This window comes from Buteo buteo, chromosome 28 (genome assembly GCF_964188355.1).
Source record: "Buteo buteo chromosome 28, bButBut1.hap1.1, whole genome shotgun sequence".
NCBI lineage: Eukaryota > Metazoa > Chordata > Aves > Accipitriformes > Accipitridae > Buteo > Buteo buteo.
This window is the reverse complement of record NC_134198.1, coordinates 4,039,205-4,065,430: the sequence shown is the minus strand read 5'-3', so window position 1 is coordinate 4,065,430 and position 26,226 is coordinate 4,039,205. Positions and strand designations below refer to the sequence as shown.

The 26,226-nt window shown below is 39.2% G+C and overlaps 1 protein-coding gene across 8 annotated transcripts in view; it reads right to left on the bottom strand.

The window, feature by feature from the left end:
* Positions 1-596: 596 nt before the first annotated feature.
* Positions 597-26,226, bottom strand: part of ADAMTS20 (ADAM metallopeptidase with thrombospondin type 1 motif 20) — a 99,176-nt gene continuing 73,546 nt past the window's right edge. For 7 of the 8 annotated variants that reach the window (XM_075059155.1, XM_075059157.1, XM_075059156.1 and 4 more), the window contains 11 exons: positions 14,289-14,456; positions 12,854-13,027; positions 8,752-8,922; positions 8,099-8,299; positions 7,834-7,963; positions 7,586-7,680; positions 7,394-7,488; positions 6,853-6,986; positions 6,013-6,104; positions 2,963-3,067; positions 597-2,327 (listed from right to left, as the gene is read on the bottom strand). In XM_075059155.1, the coding sequence (XP_074915256.1) occupies positions 2,238-2,327; positions 2,963-3,067; positions 6,013-6,104; positions 6,853-6,986; positions 7,394-7,488; positions 7,586-7,680; positions 7,834-7,963; positions 8,099-8,299; positions 8,752-8,922; positions 12,854-13,027; positions 14,289-14,456 (1,455 nt within the window). In that variant the 3' untranslated portion in view covers positions 597-2,237. The remainder of the gene's footprint in view (positions 2,328-2,962; positions 3,068-6,012; positions 6,105-6,852; positions 6,987-7,393; positions 7,489-7,585; positions 7,681-7,833; positions 7,964-8,098; positions 8,300-8,751; positions 8,923-12,853; positions 13,028-14,288; positions 14,457-26,226) is intronic. The other variant, XR_012654643.1, reaches the window with a different exon arrangement.

Sequence of the window (26,226 nt, the reverse complement as noted above, 5' to 3'; positions counted from 1 at the left end):
AATACATTTCTACTCAAAAATCACTATTAATACCCAACAAAAACATGCTGTGTTGAGTATTGGGTTAAAAGTCACTTTGTTTGGTAGTGGATTTTCCAGAGTGATTCTGTGGCAGCAGAGCTGAGCACTTCCTAGCCCTTAACTGGAGTTTCAGGGCTGAAAAGAAAATGGTCCTCCTGGGGATGGAGGCAGACTGCAGTTCCCCTTCTGCCAAAGCAGTTGTCGAGGGACCGTGCCACAACGGAACTGATCCGAGTTTAGCACAAGGAGGAGGAAGATTATTTCAGATTTCTACATTATTTCAGTGAACGACTTACAGGGCAACCCCCCAAGAAAGGTACAGGTGAATATGGGGGGATGACTGGAAAGAGCACACAGACACGGAGTTTGTTCCTCTGAAGTAGGATTTGCTTCCATGGAAAATATTCCTATGACTGTAACCTGCTTGTGTGGCAGTTATTCCAGTAAAAGTCAATGTATACTACTGTGAAGAGGTATTAAGAATAGTTATTCTGTGCATAAACAAGTTGAAAAGTTTTTGCAACATTTTGTACTAAGTGTTTGATGCCAAAAAAAAAAAAAAGTATGCACTCTGGTACCATTCACACAAGTATATTTATTGTATAAATAGTTTATAAATTACAAGATTTTAATTATAAATGTAAACATTTCTAGGAAAATAATGTTTTGTATTCTTATTAATGTTTACAACTAATATAAGGCACATAGTGCAAAAATACATTTCTGATGCAGAGATCACAAAATAATTACCTACATGTGTTATCTAAAAAGTAGCTGCTTACACTTCTGTGGTACAGTATTGTTTTTAATTAATGCATGTTGCTAATTCACGGCTAACTCTTTGTGGGTAAAAATATGATATAGCTGCCATTTCATCTACCAATTGTACTGGCATGCAAAACAAATACTTGGTTTACAGAATGCATATTGTCAGAAAAAGCACGTATAGTTATCTGGTACATAACGATAAATTTTATTCTGAATACCTGAGAGTTGGCCCTGAAACACATTACCTTTACATGCATAGATTTCTATAGTTCTGGACTGTAAAGTATTACAAAACAACAAATTAAAGAGCTAGATTGTTTTTTAAACCTTGTAACTCTTTCATACACTTACTATTCTGGAAGAAATAATTGTGACTAGCAGATGTTAGAACTGTATTTACAAACACTGAAAAATTAAACTGAGTGAAAGATGGACACCAAAACCACTGTGGGGCTTGATGCTGCCTCTGCCCAGGGTTTTCACCAAGGTTATTGAAAACTATGTTGAATCGGAGGATGGGGGACACACACTACAACCTTTACTAATATGCCATTGGCCAGTATAAAGGAGTAAGGTGTATATGGAAAGTGTTTAAGTAAATACATATTCATAAAACCACATACAAGGTGCTACAGTAAACAGAATACACTGCTTTTACAGTATACTTGGATGAGAGGCAGGGATTTAAAATCAGATTTTCAAGCAATTTGTTTCCTTATTTTCTTTTCCTGTAACCACAACAAAACTAAGCCTAGATGTTTAACATGTGCTATAGAGATTACAGAGGTTAAACCACACTTCTCAGGATTACTGCTAGTATTTGAGCACCACAAAGAATATAATGAAAGGGATGGGGAAAAAACGCTTTTACTGACAGAGAAACACACAGATCTATAGAAACTAGCTCAAGTATATTGGTTATATACTTTCTGCTGTAAGTTGTTGACAGATAATTCCTAAAAGGTTTCACAAAATTGGAAGTATTTGAAATTATTACCCGTCTTCTTTATATAGCCATAACTCTTTCCTTTCTATAATTTAGTACAGTTGATCAAGAAAACCAGTAGAGTATAAATTCTACTGAACACTGCATAAAGAATTGCACTGATTAGTTGCAGGTAAAGTATTACAATTATAGTACAATTTAGAGTGTTATCCATGGTAGTAACCTCAGTGCAATTTACTTGCTAATATATACTGTACATTGAATGAATGCCTCTCCATTAAAACCTGAAGGTTTATGATTGTGATTTATGCACTTGCTAGCCCACAAACTGGTAGTACATCCCTGAAAAAACACTGAAGAAAACAGGAATTCTTAGTAGTGAGCATTACAGTAATGAGCATTACAGAGATGAAAGAATTAAAATATATATATACACAGCACCTACAATTTGCACCTAAATGGCAGATGTGCCTGCTTTGATGCTCTTACCACATCAGAGTTCTCACTGTATTTGAAGTTTGAGACCAATAATTGTATTAGGAATACATTTTCCACAAAATCCTCCACATCTTCCATATATTTTAGTACCGTCCTGGGAATTAGACAAAGAGAACAGTCAATCAAGAAAAGCGACTGAAATCACAGTTGTACAAAAAGCTCCTTGATGTTTGCACACAATAGACCTACAAATACTAAATCAAGAGACAGCATCAAATTAGCAAAATGGGCATGGAGATCCTTTATCGGTATCACTGTATACCTTCTCTCCTGGCTTACCATCACCCAATGTTGTCTTAAACTGTGCATGCTTACTGTTCTTTTTCAACTGGTCTTTGGGTTCCTCACACGAATCAAGCTGGAGGTAAGCAACCTGTAAGGATCCTCTGTAGTAGGGTATCTTTAATAAAATGTGGTTTTGGAGTGTTGTATCTTTTTTTTTTTTTTTTTTTTTTTAAGTATTATTAGGTATCTTCAAAACTTTTAATAAACTTGATTAATATAACAATAAGCTCTTAAAATAGGCAGGCAGTGTTGATGTGGATTAGATTCTGGGTGATAGTTTGTGCGTTACATCTGGAAGAAGAGTTGGATGGGTCAGAGACCTTGAGCACTATTTTTGATTCACAATTAGCTTTCACTAGAGAGTCATCACTTGTACCTCTGAAGGCATAATATTCCAAGCCATAAGACCATAAGAGCAAGTAAAGGAAAAGAATATTGACTTACGTGGGATCTGTGTATGTCAGCAGTTGCATAGTTGCCCTGAGCAATCCACCTAACTGTACTGGATAATCTCAGACCTGTACCAGCCAAATTAATGCTGAACTGTCCCTAACAAAAACAAAAACAAAACAAACAAACAAAAAAGGTAAAATACAGAGCTCATAAACAGAGTTCAAAATACTGAAACACTTTACATTGGCATATCTGCACATATCACTTAGGGTGTATCTAGACATTAAGGACTCAAAGGTGTGTACTTAACCGGGGTTAGTTACACTGCATTACACCCTTTTTTTGGACACTCGGGACATAGACACACAAACAAGTTATTCTGCAATAAGTAGCACCTGTGCATCAGCTCATCTGTAGCACCTGTCTGCAAAGTCTGAATACAGAACTAACATCAGACAACTCAAATTATTTTAGCCTCCTTTCTACATACTAAATTTTAATTTATAAAAAGTACAGACTTGCAATATGCAAGAATGAGGCTGGGGTTTTGGTTGGTTGGTTGGGTTTTGTTTTTGTCCCCCCCCCCCCCCCCCAAGTGCCTGAACATTTTGGAAATGACATGGTCAGGACCTATCTCTATCTGGAAATTACAGACAAATCACTTCTTAGCCATCTAATTCTCAAATTTTTGAAAGCACGTTGTCCAAGCATCATCATCTTACCACCTTTCATTTCTTTTTCAGTATAACAAATAACATAATTGAACATGAATGTAAGTGAAGGTTCAAATAAATAAATTTATTGCTAAATGGAATGTTTTGAAATACAAACCATTCTAAAATATTTGCCTATGCAAATACATAATCTGAAAACTAGCTTTAAACCAGAATCAGTTCATATGAGAATAAGAAACATATCAAAAGCAACAAACTGCACTGCATTAGTAAACAAACTGGTACAGAAAATTATTAAATTGCATTCACACAGAAGTGCAATCTGTTGGAAAGAAGTACTACCTCCACAAAGAGCCTAATGGCCAGTTTAGGCAGCACTACAATCAGAAAACTCCTGCACGCCTCCATACAATTCACTGAAGGCCTGAATTTCTGTATTCAGACCTAGTTAAAATTGCATAAATCCTGAGATAAAAGCTTTAGTAATGATAACATTTCTATTATGTGCGGTAGCTTCTGTATTTTATTGCTTAATATCATCATAGTCAGATATACTTTTTTATATATATATATAAAAATATTGTGTGGGTGCATGTATGTGCGCATATATAAAAATACACCACTCATCCTTTGTTCTTGTGATTCACTGAAATTCTTTCACAAAGACTCAGCCTTACATCGTTTGGTATGGCAGATTTGTTTTGAGAGCACTTCTATGTAAAATTGCTGTATTTCTAGCACTCATATACTCAGGATGAGCTAACATAAGCTCACATGGATAGGGTAGGTTGTTCTTCAAGTGCCCAAAAAGTAGATTTCCATTTAATGAATAAAGCACCTGGAGGAAATTCATACAAACAGTGTGGAATGCTTTCCACAATTCACAGGCCCAAAGTAACTTCATTCACGGTGATATCATTTTGCAAAAATAAATGAGAAGTGCTATGTACAGTCATAATGACAGCTTAACAGCTGTCTGACATATCAGGCAGCATACTCGAGGCCAGGAACAGATTTCAAGGACTGAGCGCGCAGGAATGGAGGCCTTCTTACTGCATTAAAAGAGTGAGTTTCAGTGCAGATCTTATAAGATAGAAATGTGTCGGTGCAAAACCATGCAAGCAGAACGACTTCCCAACAGAAGTTACAGATCGCAAATAGATTTGTGTTGTACTAAGTGTGAAGAGTTTGCAGGCTGAAGGTATCCAATGCTGTAATGAACTCGAACTGTTTTCTTGTCAGGGGTTAAGTCTGCCTAACTTAGGCACTTCACTGGTACTTAAATGGCACATAAATTGTCTCTAGCTGCCCTTGAATGCATCCACCCACATAGCCTGTCTTAAGTTTAAGCCCTAGGATAGACGGACAACAGGGATTCACCTCCGTGCAAGTCTGAGCCAGTCGATCTTAACTCCCTTTGTGAACAGTGGAAAGAAATACGCGCTTCCAGAGGACGGCTCTCCTCATCCTAAGGTGCCTCATAGGGTAAGATTAGCTGAACTGTTTTCTAGGGAATCCCATTTTTGCCAACAGACTCCAAAGGCAGCCTAGGCTGTCTAGTTCAGACGAGGGCTACGTCTGCACCAGCAGGAAGGACGCTGCAGTGTGAGCAGATCTATAGGGTGAAATTATTGGGTCAGGGAGCCCAATGTCTGTACACAGTACACAGATCGGGGTTTTACTTTGGTTTTTGTACTTTGGTTTTACAAGTCTCATCTAGTCCCACAGACTGAATCCCCATTAGCGGTTAGAGTGCATTAAGAGCCTTCTTCTGGAGCTCTTTCTTTGATTTACTTTCATCCAGAAGGCATCCCGTTCGTGTCTTTCAAGACTGCTCTGTGATGCAAACCAAAGAACAGTAAGCTGGGACAATACAGAGATTAACTTAAAAAGCACCATCCAATCCAAACTAAAACACTAACGTAGACACACCAATGGATGTATAAATTTTAAATTATACTGCTAAACAAGACTGATTTCCTCTGGTAGTCTTCAAAGTTATAAAGCATCAGGAGAGAAACAGAGAAAAGATAAGAAAAATTCTGCAGGGTTATAAAAAAGGAAAGTCACTGGAGGAGAACAAAGATTGAGAAAGGATTAGGGGAAACAAAGCATACATCACATCCAGAGGGAGGGACAGCAACACATGAAATACGCGGAAAGCTGGATATACATACACGGAGCCTAGAGGGAAAATGCAGAGTAAACAACTTGAGGGAGAAACGGAGGTGGCGGGGGGAAGATGGTGGAACAGGAGAGGAAAGAATAAGGAAAAAATACTTATTAATGTAGCACACAGACTAGACAGAATAGGAGATTGGCTTTAGAACCTTACAACTCTAAAGCAGTCACACAGATTTTGGGGGGGGGGCGGGGGGTGTCCCCCTCTTACGTGCACATTTCAAGAGGATAAGAAATCATAAATACCTGTGGACATCTGGCAGCACTGTAGCAATCTCCAGCTGTAGCAAATGGAACTGCTCTTCCAAGTATAGTCTGAGCAAAAAGAAAATCTGTGGCTAGAAAACAGAAAATTACTCAACACTGAAACTGCTGCATTAGAAGTTCAGGTGAAAACAGTGCGAAAAGGCATTAACATGGGGGGGTGGGGTTGTTTTGGGTGGGGGTTTTTTGTTTCTTGTTTGTTTGGAGGGGGCTTTTTTGTGTGTTTTGGTTTGGTTTTTTAGAAACTATGTTTTAAATAGTCCGTTTTTGTTAACGCAACAATCAGTCCAACCTACAAGCCCAGTTTTCTTTCTGAGCTAGGAGGGGGCTGGGAAGAGGAGGAGGATGGTTGTGCACTTGGACGCAGCTCCAGGTGAGCTGATCGTGGGCCACCTTGTCACCTGCAGGCAGGGGCTCGAAAGCGCTGCAAGATTCCCTGTCCATTTAGTACGTCTGCCAAAGCCCAAGAAGGGACTAACTACAGCATAGGAAGACTTTCCCAAGAAAAATATGCCAGGGACTAAAAGGAAATGGAATAATGGGAACAAAACATTAGAGACTGAAGCTAAGTCACATATAAAAGACAAATCTGTAAGATTCATGCCACTTGACCACTTGGGACAAACTAACAAGGGAAGTAGGGGTGGTTTCTCAATTTTCTTTTTCTTTGAAATTCCCATGCAATTCCTAAAGGAAATAAGAATTTAGTTTGCCCAAAAATGGCACAACTGGATCTGTGTGTCCAAATGGTAATTTGGTAATCATGACCACGTGCAATTTCAATAGAATGCTCGCATAGGCTAAAACTGCCAAAATGCTTACTTTTAATTTGCATGGAAGCTACATCAAATCTTATTTTGCTAAAAACCGTGAAGCCAGCTGCAAGGTAATCATTTCGACAGGCACAGTCTTGCCTTCTGCTTCCATTGAAAGGACATTCATATGGATTCTGCAGCCTAGAGAATAGCAAAAATTTAGTTTTCCTTTTGACATTTTTCCATAACAGAACATCAGCATGAAAAATAATTGCATTGCACTATGCCACATAAAAATACTAAACAACAGTTACTGAACAAGAAGCTCAGCTATTAATCTTGGCCTAGCTGAAACACTAATGTGGATTGAAGCTATTTCTACTAAAGTCAAGATAGAAAATCTTTATAACCATTTAGTGCAATTAACACAATTTCAGCCTGGAAGTATCTACATTCCTGCATGTGTGTTCATATGCCTGGATATTCAAAACAGAAAATCAAGGAAAAAAAATCTACTCATCTGTTCTCACAAAAGCTAAGTATTATTTTATTCTTTTATTTTGGAAGGAATAAGTGCACTTCACAAAGTTACAAAACCACTTTCATACCTGAATCCATATACTTCAGAAAAGTTGTCTGCTTCACCTTTTACCAATGTCAAATATTCTTTGGGATTCTCTAAGTGCATCCCTGAGCAATAAATCTGGAAGAGAAAATACAACCTTTTAGCAAAATCTTTATTAGAAAAGTATCATTTCATAAAAATATATGCTCATAAAACTCATAAATATTAAGAGTACCTTTATCATCCTTCCCTTCACGCTAAGTAGGTATTCACCATCCTTCCTAATCCCTTTTTTAATCTGGATATCTTTGCAGGTGGTAAGTATTTCACCTTCGAAATGAATGATTAAATCATATTAGTATTTCATGAATAGCATTTAGTTTTCAGACTTACTTCTGCATAATTGTGCTCCAAATATGTAACTTTTATGTAAGTAACCTGGAAAAACATTAACTTCAGCTGAAAATTACAGCTGTCACTTACATTCTTCCTCATGGCAGATCTTTCTGGCATCTGGTTTTAAATGTGGCAGGCACAAGTCACTGGATACGCCATTTTCAGTCACACATTCTACGGTTCTCTCCTTTACCCCTACTCCACAAGACATGGAGCACTAGACATGGATAGCCATCAAGAAGTTTAGTTTAGAAGGTAGTAAATAATTAACATAATTATGTCAGCAAATTAGTCTTGGCATTCATTTATGTTGGAGGCAACTACCAAAATGAGCTTGCGCATCTGTACTCACTTTGGTCCACTTCCCCACTCTCCAGGTCGCTGCTTGTGAACACCCTTTGATATTACATTTATAAATGTACGGGGATGGCTCCACTGGGCATTCTCGGTACGCTACGGTTCGAAGGCCGTGGGCGTGCTGGTTTTGAGCAGAATGGATTCCAACACAGTACGTGATCCTCTGCCGGTAACCAAACCCACAGCTGGCTGAGCACTGAAATAAAATCCCCAAGCACAGGCATCACTTCTGTGAAACCACCTTTCTGCAGCATTGCAATTACAGATAAGTGCAAGGGCAACACGGCACTGATCCAGCACTTCGCTGAAATCGAGGATAAGATTTTTCTTTACTTCAGCGAGATCGGCTTGCAAGAGAGTTTCCTGGGAACCAGCAAAGGAATCCTGTAGTAGGGGTAGCTGTCCTCTAGCTGGTGTTCATAGGTCCCAGGGGGGCTACGAGAAGACTGATAACAGTCACTGCAAATAATCATGGCTGATTGGAAGGTTTAATGTGGAGAAAGTTTAGACACCCATGTTCTGATGTATGTATATATATATATGGTTTTTTTTTTTTTCTCTGCCCACATAATGCACATTTTTCCAGAGATATAACATTCTTAATTGTAACATTATACAAAAGACGTGCGAGCAGTGTAATTACTTTACCTGTGACAGTTCTCCTGTAAGCACAACATATTTAGAGGGAGCTATCCTGCAGTTTTTGGTTGATGGAGGCTTTGTGGCAGGATCACAGAAGCTTTCATCCACTTGGAGCTGGTTTTCATCCACACACTTAATCTTTCGGTATATTTCCTTTCTTCTATATGATGCCGAGCACTGAGAGTGAGAAAAAGTCACAATTTTTGTGATGAAACCAGCCATTTACAGAACAAAGTGATTTGCCAATGGCCACACACCAGTGAAACCCAGACAACGACACCTTTTATGACATCTGCTATCAGTGTCAGACTGAATTACTCTGTGAATCAAAATCCTTTGTTTTCAAAGTTCAGGTACCTCTAATCAACTGAACAAACAATAGCGTATAATGACATGACACTGTAACTGTTGGGTGAGCTGGAAGAGAAAATGAAAATGTCAGGCCAGGATGATAGGTTGAGTGGAAAACCTCGTCTGTATGAAAAGGGAAGAGCCAAAAAAAGGATGTTGGTGAAGTATGAAAGGAGTAAGTTGGTCTTGAAAACAAAACAAAAGGAATCCCTGGAAGCACGTACATGATATTACACTGATAAAAGAAAAGAAAACAAACCTGCCTATTAACGAAAGCAGTGGCAGCTTTTGGTGGTAGTATTTGTTGGGCCTGTGCCTTTGCCCTGAGTATCCTCAGACCTCTCCCCATGGCAAGCTGGTGGGATGGGGAGTCATCACAGTTCTGCCAGGACAGGATGAGAACCTTGCTGCCATTCACAAAAGTGGAAGTACAGGCTAAGTAATACATGTTAACAGCACGTCCGCAGCTATGGGTGCCTCATCTAACCTGTTTGGTCTTGCTGTGATGAAGAAGGAAGGCTCAAATTCGCAAACTCCAGTCTCAGCAGAGGCAATAATTAATAACACCACCTACTATAGTCAGACCTGAATAGTAATTTGGACCCAATAACAGTCAGTTAGAAGACTCATCAGGGTCCAACACATACATCAAGCCTATTATTATTGACTCAAAGATGCAAATTGGAGTACAAAAAACAGAAGCTGTACAGTAAAGCAGCTCTGCCAGAGGAAACCTCTAACTTTATCGAGTTAGATCTTGAAAACCTCAGAGGATGGAGACTGCACAAATTCCCCGGGCAGCTGATTTCACTGCCTGAATTGTCCTCGTGGAGAAAAAGTTTCTCATAATATCTAGTTTGAACATCTCTGGCTTCACCTTATTCTGCTGCCTCTTGCTTTCCCAGTATAGGACACTGTGGAGAGACTGGCTCCATCTTCTTGGTAACTTCCTTGTTGATACTGGAAGGCTGCTGCGAGATCTGCCCAAAGCTGTCTCTTCTCACCACTCAACAGTCCCAGTTCCTTCAGCCCCTCCTCACAGGGCAAGTGCTTCAGCCCCCCAACCCGCTTGGGGGTCCTTTGCTGAATATGCTCTTGTTTGTCAATCTCTGTCTTGCACTGGAGCATCAAAATGGGATGTTGATGCTAGATACGATCTAACAAGTGCTGAGAAACAGAAGACGATGATCACGTCCCTTGATCTACTGGCTGCGTCCCCATTTGTACAGCCCAGGAGGGTGCCGGCCATCCTTGCTGCCAGGATGCACCCACCGGGATCCCAGGGCTGTTTCATCCCCAGCCTGGGCTGCTGCAGAAGTGCTTCTTTCCCAGGGCAGCGCTTTGCATTTGTCCTCGTCGCAGCTCACGACATTCCTGTGGGCCCATTCCCACAGCGTGTCCAGGTCCCCTGGTTGGCAGCCCTGCCCCTCCAGCATACGGAACAGTCCTCCCAGTTTGGCATCATCTGCAATCTTGACGAGCGAGCACATGAGGAACTGCTCTACAAACTTCACTGACATAAGTACACTATTGAAAAAAGCTGCAAAATATACATCTGGGCTTACAAATGTCATTTCACCTGAAAGCTCTAAACATGCAGAGACCCAGATAAAAAAAAATTTTTTTAAAAAAATCATTCAGATGAAAAAGTCTTAGCTTTTTATCTTCTTCACATGAGCAACAAATTAACAGGCAAAACAATCAGTAATATCACATTATTGATGTAGAAAAACAAGTCTTATTACATCTGAGGAACAGCCTGTCATCACTTTTTGTAGTGGGGGGTGGTTTGAGGGGGGAAAAAAAAAAACCTGACAAAAATTCACTTGCATTAGGTAGAAGTAAGGTCCTAAGCCCTGAAGGAGAAATTTAAGCATTGACTCATGATTAGGGGAGTAAGTGCTTATAATCCAGTCTTGCTGAGTGATTGCCTTCTTTCTCGAAAATGTGAGGTGACAAAGAAGATGGAAGGAAATCAGAGAGAGCAATCAAAGTAAATCAGCGAGAGGCTTACCCACCCGTTCAGAAGATCCACAAGAGACTGTGGCCCAGTAATGGAAGCCATACCAGCATTAAGCCTTTCAGAAACCTAGTCACTCAGAGAACGAAAATGTTGTGTGGACTTGTATCAGGGGATGGAGCGTGGATTCAGCTGGCTGGAATAACTTACAGAAACACCTGAACTTTTAGTGGCATGGAGCAGCTCAGAATATTAGACACATAAGGAATAACCCGGTCATGTGGTAATGGGGACAGGCAGAAGAATTCTTTTTATTATACTTTATACATTAGTGTTGTAGACATTCTTCTCTAGTGAGAAATGCTAGATCTGGAAATTTTACTGCTATGCTGTGACTGGCGAGGCGAGGAAATGACACACGAGCACTCAGAGCTGAGACAGCTGGGCAAAATATTGCGAGTTTGGTGGAGGACGTCCTGCACCGAGAGTGGAATACAGATGGATAAACACTTGAACTACCATCAATGCTAGATGTACAGGGCTATATATGAATCTAGTCAGAGAAGGGAACTGAACACAGGAATTTCAAACAAGCAGCAATATCCATGTGGAAGAAGTTATGAACTAGCCAGAAGATGTGGTGAAACACAATGCATTTGTAGTGGAGAGCTCCAAAGACCCAGCTGGAATATACAACTGTTTGACAGAAAAGGAAAATTCACCCTCATTCTCTGAAAGTGTGTATTTGTGCTAAAAGGTCATTCTGAGCCACTTTCACTAATTCCTGATTTTAACAGCTTCATACGAGAAGAGAACACTTGGGAGAGACATATATTGTCAGCTTTCCCTCAATATAGCTTAACAGAGGAATATATATGTCTGAACTGCATGAATATAATCCAGGTTTTGCACAGCACCGACAAATGATTTATATATTAACACTAGTCACTTCTACAGCACTGTGTCCCTGAGACTTTTAAGTCTTCATATTCAAAGTTTCAGGGGGGTTGCCCTAGGAAATTTAACAGTGCAGATTATTAAGATGCCACAACTGCATGAACTGGGTTTTTGTTTAATGTTACAGTAAGAGACAGGCTCTTCTGTACACCACTCCAGGTATTATACATGATTTGGAGGTTTCCCTCTCCCTCTCTCTTTATATATGTTTGTATGTTTGCATACATGGATACAAAAGTTATTAGATTTTTAGCATGTAGAAAATAGTCATCACATCTTTAAAAAGGATAGTTCTCTCCTGAAGGTGTCTTTAAATTTTCTTAAATATGAAAATGCATATTTGGTAGGAGAATGTCGAGTTTTATTTTGCTTATCTTCTCTGGTAAGTCTTCCATACAGATCTTGAAAAAAACCTGTTGTCCAAAGGTTTTACCTCTGAGATTTTTACTTCCAGCTGACATGTCATTTGTATTTCTATTCTTAAGAAGTGGGTTTTTTAAAAATGATATTTCATAATGAGGCTTTATTAAACATTTTCTGCATTATGTGAAGAACTTCGTATTCAAATTGCACAGTTCTATCAATAGGGACCTGCTCAGAGCTCCCCCACAGCTTTTGCCTACAACAGTAGACAAGCAAATCCCGTATAAGAGAGCAAACAAAGCCTTTGACATTTTTTGCCACTCTCTTTAGTTTTACAAGCTTGACCTTCAAAATATCCAGCATGGTCACTTGTTACTCTGCAACACAACAGCTATTAGAAATGGATCCAAGTTGGAAAAAAAACCACAAATTATGACATCGCCCAGTTACTTCATGCAAGTTGAAAGCCCTACTTACATCTTCCCATTCATCCGCCAACCACTGGTACTGCACGCAGGCAGGCAGCTGGCAATGCCTCTTGCTAGCGGGTCGGGTACCACGATTACACATTGCTTCGTTCACTTGGCCCAGGTCCTTCAGCTGACAGTAGACATCCCTTTGCTGAATTCCCACTCCACAGGATACAGAACACTAAAATTGATCAAAATTAGTTATCTCAGTGCGAAATGAGACAGTCCGCAGAAGGTGGTACAAGTTCTATTACAAGTTCTTAGGATATTATTTAAAATACACTTCACAGCTGTTACCACACCAGCGTTTCATTGTATCTGAAGAAATTTATGTTAAAAATGTAGAACTACAACAAAAATCAAAATTTGTAGGAAATATGGAAAATAAATGCATCCAAGTTACCTAGACTGATCTTTTGGCTTATCTTAATTCACAGCAGGAACAATCACTACAGGCATATGCAAAGCCAAAGTTTACGTTTTTGCAAGATCAAACAGTTTAAGTTCTGACTTTACATCATTCCTTTATTAGAGACTGACAGCCTTGTCTGTTGTTTTAAAATGCAAATACTAAAATGATAGAAAAAAACCCTCAGTATTTCAGGTTAGAAAAATCTTGCAAATGGTGCAGTATTTTGAGGATACTTCCCTTTCTTTTGCAGGTAGTACTGAGGAGCTTAAAAAGGTTCAAATCCTTTCTGCCATGTGCCTCTTTTCCTCCTTTTTGGCCAAATTTATTTCATTACAACACTAAGGCTTGCTGAGATAGACAGCCCCCTTTTACCCCAGTCAGAAGCACAGTTAGGTCCCAAAGCCTACCTAAAGACTCAAGCCTAATTGTAAAGTAGATATTGGTCTATCAAGTGTGGCCAAATTGTGGAGAGTGGTAGTGTGTCTATATCAATGTGGGGAATTCCATTTTGAAAGAGTGAGTGAAATGCAAAATATTGCCATGCGCTCAGTTACGCACAATTTCACAATAAGGTGAGAGATCTTTTACAAGACCAAGGCAGGGAAAAGGCCGGTATTTGTGCCCACAAGCTCTTTTTCTTGTCCTTGCCCCACAAACCTGGCTTCATGTCAATATTTAGACTAAGCTATCAATTACAGCGATAATACTGAATTCATCACTGAAGGTAAGAAGTAAACTTTAAAAATTTACCGTTGTTTTGAATTTACAAGCTAAGTTGAGGAAAGCCCTAAGTACCCATCCAGTCCAAGGTTCAGATTACCAAATACTTTCAGTTTTCACAGATATTTACTTTTAATTACTCTTAAAGAAAAAGAAAATATAACAAACTACTTGCTCGTTTGTAGATTTCATTGTGATGTGTATATAAAAAACTTCCTGACAATTATTTCCATTGAAGCATTGAAGTATCATGAATATGATCTCATCTGGTACTCTCATAGAGAACATAATTATAGCAGATTTTACATACCTCTTCCCATCTGCCAGCCTTCCAAGCAGGACATCTTCCAGCTCTACACGTTTTGTACATCCGTGGTTTTTTTAAATGTTTGCAGTTTCCTTCCTCTATTTTAGCTTGGAAGCTATTTAAACAATGCACATCACGAAACTTCAAACCTTTTCCACAGGAAACAGAACACTGAAAAGAGAAGTGTATTTCATTACTTTACTAAAATATCACAAAGTAATAAGAAAACCAAAAGAAGTTGTGGCCTCGCCCAAAATGGACTCTATGATTATAGGAATAAGTTTCTGTATTATGACATAACATCTACTGTATGTATCTGAAATTTCTGTGTAAGGTCTCTCGTACTGAGCATTACTGATCAGGTGTCAAACATCTCACATCTCGTTCATTCATTCATGTCATCGTTGGCAAATACCTGAGCTCAGCCATCTGTATCCATGCAGGAGACAGCTTGATATGATGGTCTCACAAGAACATGCTGTAGCAGCCTGTTTCCAGCACATATATCACTATTTTCATGTAGGCATTATGCTTATCATAAGCATTAAAGAAAGAAAAACCACAAAATCATGGGTATGCATGTTTCCAGCTACTGGGCTACGAAGTCACGTTTGCTCTGGCACCTCCCTTCCATGAGCTTTGGGTGTCTTGCTATATGTGACAAAGAGGCAAGAGAAGAGGTATGAAGTTGACAGTAGAAGTTTTGGTGCACTCCTTGGAGGCATGGCCTTGCCCCACCGCCCTGGTATTCTCTTTCCTCCAGAAAGTTGGTATGATATACACGAGTGGCTCTAGGACATCCTTCCCTCCCTCCAATGTAAAACCAGTGGGGCTGCAGGTACGTTTTGTGAAACCCACCCTGGCAGCACACACTAGCCGTGATTAGAGTGTGTCCGACACATCGGTCTCTTCTGGGGAAACGGCCATTCCTCTGCTAAACTGCTGGACTGCTGTGAGACTTTAGCAAGGTTTGAATTTAGTTTTTTAAGCCGGGGGTGTCCTATTCACCTGCAGAGCAGAGCTGCAGGTCCTAGGGAACTTTCAGTCTAACAAGGAATACCTGAAGCACTTCCAAATTAGGTGACTACTCAGCTGACTTATCTTGGACCATGAGCACTGTGAATGTAAGCACTTAAGTCTTTTTTTCCTTTTTTTTTTAAATCTTGTAATTAATCTTCCTATTGTACATTATCCTATCAAAATGTTTTGATCAATGGAAACAATTCCTCTTCTATCTGGAAAGAGAACGTGCTTAATTTGTTCTAGGATTTCCTCTGTACTTTATTTTTCACTTGGACAAACATTTCCCACACAATCAGGTAGAGAATTGATATTAAAATCAAAATTTAATTTCTAAGTGGATGTGAAAAAAAAAAAGGGAGAGGGTGGTTAAATAGAGACTTTCTTCAAAAGCACCAAAGAAATTTCTCTTCCTTTTATGTTACATCATTGTCTATGTCACTAGCATTACACGCTAACTTAACCAAGCACTTTGAAATACATATATCTTCTATTGTCAGGAAATGAAGTTCAGATCATACAGCTTTCACTACAGAACCTGGCAAATATTTGCCTGAGAACAACAGCTGGAGAAAAGTTCTTAAAATATGGAACAAGCAACTATAATAAATTAAGCTGCTAGGTAAGAAACATTTTTCACAATAACAATAACTACGCTTTGTTAAACAGAATCTCAGCTGACTCACTTATCCTCATTACCACAGGGATACCTATGTGTCCTTAAACATTTATATGTGTAATCTTAAAGGTTTAATTGAAACTGCCAATGATTTTAAAATTAAATCTTTGCAGAATAAAGCAATAAATTTAATTTATCACACAATACAATGGATAGCATGTTTCTCTTATGCAAGTATAATTATATTTGCAAGAAGATAAGAGTACTGATTTGGCCACAACTTGCCTTTTCTATGTCTGCTATACAATTCCACTAAATAAGAATGTTTGTTTCTAAATGAAATCATTTTGCTCTCAGCAAAACCTTTCAGTTTATCATTTGAAAATACTGTTCATATAGTTTTACAATTTATGTTTCATTAATTTAGAAACTACTTTAAGATAGGAAGATAACAAAAACTAACTGAAAATTTTATCTATGTATAATGTAGGTCAGAAAAATTAAAACTCTGCAAACCGTATCATTATAAAAGCCTTTCAGAAAACTCAGAGCTGAATCCAGAGGATTTAGTTATCAAAGCAGGCAAGATAACATGTATGCATGAAAACTAAAATACTGATATTATCTTGATAATTGATTTTACCCTCCCTTAAAGCTTTTTTTTCCAGGAATTTCAATCATAAAAATGTAGACATAAAGGACCCCTGAACTCTGGAGATTCTCCTTTTTACTATTTAGTAGTAAGTAAGGGAACCGCAGCACAGAATTACTTAACCTCCTCCCGTGATGTGTTCGGAAACCACCACATGCCCCTCCTTCCTCAATGGCTTTCCCCATGAAGCATCAATTAGGCTCCAGGGGCTCTACGGCAGAGCCCTTCTCGTCCTTGTGGGGCTGGCATTCCAGACTGAGAACTGCAACCAAAGAAGGTGTCCGAAGAAGTCTCCACTTCAGGAGATGAGGCTACCACAGCACAGAATAATCTCACTCTTTAATTTCTCATTGCCTTCAACATTAAGTACTAAGACAACGCTTTTCAGCATATATATGTATTTGTTTATACAGCTTGGGCACATATCTTTTATTCAACAAAAAATGAGATTTATTGTACAGGGCTAATGGTTGCTAACAGCAATAGAATATGCAAAGAAATCTTTTATGCTGCATCTCAGTTTTCTAAAGATCTTCCAATAATATCTCTACCCACTACGTACAGCACTACACGTTTACTTCTACACAGGTTTGAATTGAGTCTGGGTTTTTTTTGTTTGTTTTTTTTCTCTCCATTAGCGTAAATGCAACTGAGTTACAACTCTCATATCTAAATGGCCCAATTTAATCTTTGTAATTTATGCCATTCTTTCTTCTAAAGCAAGAAATTGAAGATTTGCGTGTTAAGTTAGCCTATTATAAGGTATTTTTAGTAGTTACAGAGCAATGCCTGTATAAAGAGATTATTTGCAGTTCTCTCTCCAAGATGTTCTACTGAATTTTGTAATTAGAGTACAATTATACAGGAATTAAGAGAATCCACATTTGTTTTCAATCATATTAGACGGGAAGCTGAAGAGGGAGTTCAGAAAGGAAAATACCAGTTTGGATGTGAAGAATAACAAAGGCTTTATGAACAGTTATATTTCAAATACTACTTAAACTTTCTTTCACTCAAATACTGTCTTGCTTTGATGACTGAATCTAGCTGAAACCTATTGTTATCTTAATGTTAAATGCCAAAACACAAATGAAAGATACTTAAAATCTGTAGGTAGAAATTATTTTCAATTATTTTAGGTTTTTTTTATTTTAAAAAATTCATTTAATTATAAGGAATGTAATTTAACTTTATAGTAAGGTAACTTTGGATAAGTCACCTGGGGGTTTTTGTTTTGGATTTTTTTTTTTCCTTGCTGTAAGAGATAAGTTACAGAATGTTGCCCACTCATACCAAGAAAATATCCATATTTAAATTACTTTTTCCAGGGAGTTTTTTCACTCCATGTTAATTTAATGTTATCTTTAACAATTTAAAAAGACATGTTCAAGAGGTTGGGATTTATGTTGAAAAGTTTTAAATGCATTAAATCCTTAAAGTATAAGTTTTCCAGAAATACAGACAGCACTTCTGTCCATAGATTTGCTATCTTATTCTTTCACTTACTCCTCAAGCTACAGATCTGACCCTGTGCTTCCATGCATCCAAACCTCCTGTTGAATAGATCTTACACTGAAAAAAGAAACTTTGCTGTGCAAGAGGTAATTCACTAGTATCCTAATATTACAGGTTTCAACTTAGGAGCTTTTGAAGTTGTCGGGAGTTTTTTGTTGTGGTGGTTTTTGGGGGGGGGGGGGTTACTTACATCATGAAAGAAGTTTAATTCATTAGGTTAGCGTGTGTTTGTTGTTTCAACTGAAGAAATGAAAGATCCCGATACTTTTAAAAGCTAAAAGACACCCAGCCATTAAGCAGCTCCAAACCTCTGCTTAAAATACAATTGCCCAAACTTAAAAACAAGTAAATTGCCAAACTAAGAAGTGCCTCCGAGCAGCTCTGCTTGAACCAGGGATTTCAATAAAGTTTAGGCAACTAATTGCAGGATTGTTATTCTTAAAGCCTTGCATATATATCAGTTACAGAAGCACCTAGGCTGCCCTGAACCACAGTCAAAGACCTTAAAAAGTTCCTTTGGTGCTGAAGAGTCTTAATTCTACAAGTATGCACAATCCTTTTAACACACTGACCAGCTCAGCACTTTACATGCCCATAAGGACGATCAGCATCCTGAAAACAGATTTTCCTCTATTGCCACTAACAAGCTAAAAAAAGAAAGCCATCGCTCTAAGAGTACACTGAGCACACAGCAGGTGACTGGGGCACATTACAAAACACAGTGACAGATGACATTTAGTGCAATTGAAGAAAGAGAAATGCTCCTAATTTTTTTCTTTAACACATGAAAAAGCTAATGCACTCACCCTGGATGTAGATGATCCAGGATCATCAACGGAAAGTTCAAGAGGGTATATTATTCTGTAGGTACAATATTCTCCTGAAATTGGACATATTCTGGCTTCATTCCTTAGATAATATTTAAAAATAGTTCTTAAAGGGACCAATTCCTCCCTCCCAGAATGCAGGCAGGCTCAGATGTATTCTCTACTGGATAGTGACCCACCTTCAACTAGAGAAATGAATACTACTCCTGCCCAATACAGCTTCTCACTGGAGACCCCTGACAAGCAGATGAGGGTTGCCTGTCCTCCAGGACAGAGAACAAATACCAAAGAAACGAAACCAGGTCTCTCAAATGCTGAATCAAAAGCTTTAATCAACATAGATTGGGGGATGCCTCTTAACTTTTCTGTAAGGGCAGAACATAGCTCCTGCTCAGTTCTTTGAATGAAAAATATAGGTTCCATAGAAGATCCAAGTGGGACTCCCAAGTGGCTAAAGGCATCTAAATACAGCTTACAGGGAGGTGTCTTGCCCTGACCTTTATCCCCACCATCAGTATTTTCCTTGGAGAGCTGCATATTGCATGCACTGACCTGACACCTCCCTGATGAGCTTCCTTTCAGCTTTGTATGATCAGTAAGAAGCATCAAATTCTCACTTTTACCTTGTTCTGTGCTCTGGAAGCCACTCGTGTCCTTTCAGCGCATCTAGCCTATAGCGCATTTCTTACAAGGGTGAATTCTTGCCCTACATAAACCTTCGTTCCTTCTTGGAGCTCCTACGGCATTATCACACACTATCTGTGGAACAAGGTCTTCTCACTGTTTGGTGCCCGCTCTGTTCTGTGAGATGCTCTGGTAGGGATCTTCCCAAGGCTTAACTCTCCTCATCGGGGAAAGTACAACTGTACTTAACTCTCTTGCTGCTTGACCTCCTTCCATTCAAACTTGAACATGGTCAAGAACAACGTAGTCCTTATGGCTCAATATGTCTACAATGCGGCTTCACTTGTATTGACATTCCACACACATTTTCCATATATTTTCTGCAGATTGCAGGTGTAGAAAAAAAATTCCATAAGAACTTTAAATCTCAAAAAAATATGAACATTTCTTTAAAAAAAATGCAAGTTAAAAAAACCATCCTGTTACCATTTTACACAGAAATTCTAGCACTTGTCTCAACATTGGCTAAAGTAATATTTCCCATATGTCAGGTTCTTCTAAAAACATAAAACTACAGTAAAAAGCTGGACTTGATTACTATTGTTCAAAGTCATTCCATAACAGTGGTAACTAGGATTCATCTGTATGGGTCTTTTTCATAGTAACAAAGTTCTGCAAGGATCAGCCTGACAGAACTCCTGGTGCTTTCTGGGGTACAGACGGACTCTCAGACAGGCATGCCATCATCAGTTCATACTGCATCTATATGGTTTTGGTTGGGATAGAGTTAATTTTCTTCATAGTAGCTAGTATAGTGCAAAGTTTTGGATTTGTGCTGGAAACAGTGTCGATAACCCCGGGATGTTTCCGTCCCCGCTGAGCAGTGCTCACCCAGAGCCAAGGGCTGTTCTGCTTCTCCCCCCACCCCACCAGCGAGGAGGCTGGGGGGGCACAAGGGCTTGGGGGGGGACACAGCCGGGACAGCCGACCCCGACTGACCCAAGGGAGATCCCAGCCCATAGGACGTCGTGCTCCCCATATAGAGCTGGGGGAAGGAGAAGGACGGGGGGACGTTGGGAGCGATGGCGTTTGTCTTCCCCAGTCCCCGTTGGGCGTGATGGAGCCCTGCTGTCCTGGGGATGGCTGAACTCCTGCCGGCCCAGGGGCAGTGGGGATGGATTCCTTGTTCTGCTTTGCTTGCTTGCACAGCTTTTGCTTTACCTATTAAAACAACTTTTATCTCAATCCATGAGTTTTCTCACTTTTACCCTTTGGATTCTCTCCCCCATCCCACCATGGGGGAATTAGTGAGCAAGCAGCTGTGGGGGCCTTAACTGCTTACTGGGGTTAAGCTACAACAGTAGCACTGAAAAAGGATAAAACATACTACAAATGTTAAAAGGTATTTTCTTCCTCTTTTTTTTCTTTTCTTTTTTTTTTTTTTTTTGTCAGGCACTTCTCTGACTGGACAGGAAGATCAGTTTAAAAAAAAAAAAAAGATGAATTTTTATAATGGATCAGAATACTTACAAACCCACAGGGCTAAACACAGTAGTTGCTTAAGTTGTCTGACAAACTGCATTTTGATGATCTCTAGTTGGCCCCAAAGTCTGTTTGGGCTCTTTTAAAACTATGCTAGAAGTAGACTGAGACCATTACTGCACAAGACACTAATAAAACATTACTCAGAGCATTACTTAGTTGACAGTTACTCCTACTTTTCACTTGCCATATTAGAACTAGCTCTTGTGCCTGCCTCCTCCCTGTTAGCTGCATCTCCCCAGGGGTCCTTGTGATGCTTGAGCATGAAACAGGCATTTTTCAGCTCTAAGTATTCAAAAAGTTGTTCTTTCCTTTAAGTACATAGACTACGATCAAGAAGCAACACAGACTCTGTAATTAGGTCCTACTGAATTCTTTGATTCAGAGTCAGTAATTTTTCACTAAAACAACTACAAACACTTGTGCCATTAGCTGAAGCATTCAGAAAGGACTGTGGTTACAAAGACCAAACATTCTATCACTCCTGAGAAAGAGTGGAGGTATGAGTATGATTTACTGTTACATCTAAGTTACACCTATGTTAAGTACAGAAGTTACACTGAAGATATTTTCAAGCCACTTCATTGAGTATAGCTTCATTTCAAAAGTTCAGCGTTACCTCACAGTCCTCTGGTGTTCAGAAAATGTCTTGATTTGATTAAGTCCTCCTTGCAGCTGCAGTCTATAAGTCTGCTTTGCCACTTTTCTAAACATGCTTTTGCAGCTGTAGCAATGGAAGGAAGGAAGGCTAGGCTAAGGACGACTCAAAGATTTCATATCCAATCCATCATGCCGCTCAGAGTTTGGAGCAGATACACCTGGACCATTCATGACAGCAGTCTGTCAGTCTTGTCTTCAGTGACAGGGATGCTACAGCCTCCCTAGCATGCATTTTTCCACTGTATAACCATCCTTATAGTTAGAAAAAGTACCTTAGGATTTATTGACAGTCTCTTCTACTGTTAAATAAAATGGTTACTTCTCATTCTATCCTTAGCAGACTCAGAAACACTCACCTCTTTATAACCACTGATTATGTGTTGGAAAAATACCTCATTCAGTCCATTCTTCTATAGACTTGGTCTTGAAAAAACACAGCTACCCCAGCCTTTCCTCATTTGTCACTTTATCCAAGTCTCTTACCATTCATGCTGCTGTCCTCTGAACGCTCCGTCTGCACTGTTTTTTTTATTTTACAAGGAGGTATCCAAGACTGTACGCTGTGCATCAACTGAAGCACTAGAGTTAAAATACGCCATGACAAAAAGCATATAGCCAACAAGCATATACCGGGTATTCTTTGTTCAAGTTCTTTGTGGCCTTCCCACTTTGCAGAATTCTAGATGACATTTGGAAGATAAGATCTAGAGTGAAAACTACTTTCTGCAGTAATATTTGCAATCATACTGCAAGCATCACAGGATCTTTGACTTAATAGTAAACACACTTCCCTCCTATAAGTGTGAACTATATTCCCACTAAGGCTGCACTACTACCCTCTGATCCAGACACGACCTACATGACATTCCTATGATGCAATTTGACTGGACCTCTAAGCCCAGTAACTTTTTTTTTTTTAAATCAAGCAACACTGTATTTCTAATAACCAGCCAGCTGAGCCCAGCGAGTTCCAACAGGTCCCTTTCTCTCAAGCTGATGAATTTCTGCTGAGTGATGTCTATTTGTGGAAAGCTCTAAATAGCTGCCACACTTACTGCAAATTCCTCCCTGTCTGTTGCCTTTGCATGAGGAAATACAGCACACCTTGAATCTGTTTGACCTCTTGCGTATCAAAATGTGAAAGGTGAGAAACCAGCACTTCCCATGTTTCAGTAAGATGCAACACAAACATCATCCCGAAAACACTTTGCAAAAGTCCACTCCACAGCACAGCTTTGGCTCCCATGACACTGGCAAATGGTCCCCCGAGGTCAGTGACACAGGGTAAATCTCCAGATTCCTACTGCTGGACTTGTCAAAACCATTTGCAAAGCATGCCATGAGGTACTGTAGCACATCTGAAAACCAAACCAGGTACAGACAATGCATGCTCCAACCACACCTCTCTAAGCCAAACGGGTAATCGTGATGTTTAACTGTTGTTCTTTCCCAGGCTTTAGACAGAGAGAGGTCAAAAATATGGATATTCTTCTGTTCAAGCTCTACAGTGAGACTTCTAGTGCAGGCTGCCAGTTCTATGCCACAAAAAAAAGCCACAATTTTTAGTTGTTGCAACAACTACCACCCACAAAAATACAAATTTGGATTAGCTGTCCAAGACTGAATCCTCCATGAACTTGTTAGAGCTGCCTGAAGTCCTTTCTCATTCCCTGCTAAGCCTGGATGGCCCATAATTCCACAACAATCTTCCCTCACCTAAATTACTGAGAAAAATTGTTACAGCCTCTGAAATAAAGTTTTCTCCCCAAATCCTTCTCCATCCAATATAAGCAACAATACTGCTATGACTTGTAGGGATATTTTTATGAGTAGACATGTAGGTAGGTTCGAGAGTCTCAGAGCCTCTTGAACACATGAAGAAAGCCATCCCCCTTCCTCCAAAAACACCCTAGTGTTTTAATTGCAATACTTAACACCCGCATTAAGTTATAGCTAGATTCTGCCGATAACAATCATGTTTTTCTAGTTAACATTGAGCTAAACTTCACCCAAAAAGTATCATTTGATACTATTTTTATACAAAAATCAGTTTTCATCAAAATTACAGTACTTAAGAGAATAACTCTTCTGTGTTCAGATAATTTTCAAGTACAGTTCTGAGTTAAACGTATTTACAGTGTTACTTCAAAATCTTCAGTTTGAAGTATCCCCAACAATTTCACCTCAATTACTGTAATTAATTAAAAATTTGTAAATTTGAAGTAAAACACATGATAGATTTTTTATAAAGAAAACTTGTGTTAAAGGTCAGTTCTCTCATCATTTTTCATGACGGTAAATTTGCCTTTCAGAAGCCGTTCTCTTCAACACAGAAGCTCAAGAAGGATGGCCCCCATGCAACGTAACTGCCATTACCTACTGCTCTCAGTGGAATGGAAACTAGAGAACAATCTGCTCCAAGTACCATCATCTGCAGCCAGGATCATCACCTAATATTGGAATTTCTTAACTTCACTCCTTTCAACAATAAAAGGAGGCAGAAATCATTTTCTCTAAGTCAGCCCAAGAAGCACTTCTACTTTTTTTTTTTTGCTCTGGCTACGTACTCTGGCATAACAAGGTGAGCAGCAGACACACACCAAGTTTCCACCATCCATATGTTGGTTTCCAGGACTTCCAGGTACGTATCGTGGATGTGAACACCAGTGCTCTCCACATCAATCCCAGTGCGGGTGTCCAGAGGACTCTGGAGTGCACTGCAGTACGACCTAGCAGTCTGCACGTAGCAGCTGAGAACAGTCAGAGACAGCAGTGACTCTTTTGCAGTCATCTAGCCTGTCCACTGTCCATAACCATGCCTTTTCTGACAGGACTGAGTACTCTACGCTCCAGAAAAAGGCAGACTTTTTCGACATTCTTTTTAAGATAATTTGTTTCAACTTTCATCTGAAGGATAAGAGAAAACTCCTGAATAATTATTTTCCAAGCATGCTGAAGCATATCTACTTAATAGGTGGACATATATGAGAAGCTACGTACATATATATAGATGCATAGAAAAAGTAGGAATGAAGAAGGAACAAAGAGGATTAAAGACAGATTTTAGGATTGATGTGGATAACAGGAAGGTAAAACTGCTACGAGAGGATATATATGGCATCTCCTAGTAAAGTGTTAATGTATTCTTCTTAAAAATAAAGACAACCTGATTAAAACAAACCCAACCCAAACAAACCCTTCCATTATATTAAAGTCAGAACCATCAGGACAGATCTTGAAGGTAAGTTGATTTCATGTCTGCAGAAGTCAAACTCTACTGATGATGCTACAGAGGAATTTTAGACAGTGTTTAAAGTTGCCACCACATGGTCTGAAATTTTTTGTCCTGTGCAGCTGGCAGTAGCCTTAATGAGGGAGACCTCTCTGCAAACAGTGGTCTGCCTGGATGGCAGATGAACAACCATACTCCTTGCAGCTGTTAGAAAAATCAAAACCAGAACTTTTGAAATTCCACTTAATGATCATCCACAGGATTTCATTTATTCATTCCAGTTAGATTTATGAATAAGTTTTTTCATTTGGCCCGTCTCTGACATCTCTACCCATTACCTCAAGCTCAGCACAAATAAAACAGATGACCAGGTCCTTCTTTGAAACCCTTGTCATGTCTTTCCCCTTCATGACAAACACCACCATTCTGCCCATCACTGCCTAAAACCTGGCACCCTTTTTGATGCCAACTAGAGCATTTGAAAAACAGGCTGTTACCATGCTTAGCTCCCCACCTACCGTGACACTCAGCCAGGCTTCACTGTGCCGCGTACTCCCAACCTGTCTATGTACATCTCATTAAATAATGAGACCGTAAGTTTTTCCAGCCAGCAACCTTCTCTTTGTTTTACCTACATAACACACATAGCACAATTAAATCTTCAAACAAGCTTTTAGCTATTACAATAACACAAGAACAACAGAACTGCCAAAGCAGCTGCAACATTATTTTAGCAATTGGAGGATTTGGCTTTTACACTACCTATACCTTTAGATCCTGGTGGACATTCAATTATATCCAAGTCTGTTTCAAGGGCATGCTCAGATACTAGTTCAGTGCCCAGAGGACTGTATTTCCCAGATGCTACTTCAGATGTCCTCATTAAAGAAAAAGAAACTTTCAGAAACTTTTTTCTGTAAATGACTGATCACACTTTACATATTAACTACTCTTCCTGCATTTTCTATTTTTTTCCTAAAAATTTAGAAGTCTTACTACTTTTCATTTTAAGAAATACATTTACAGCTTAAAAGGGACAAGATTTTGTTTCTAGACAAAGTTCTATTGTTTTTCTTTCAAAAGAAAAGTGTTGTCTGATTTGTTTGGAGGCGACTCTGGCACTCTGCTGCTATAAAGAGTGAAAATTCCTGATGCCAGGTATAATTCTCAAGCTTTAGGGGGACTGAGAACTGATAAATAAAACAAAAGCCTTCATAAAAGTTCACTATACAGCCTAAAAAATATTAACC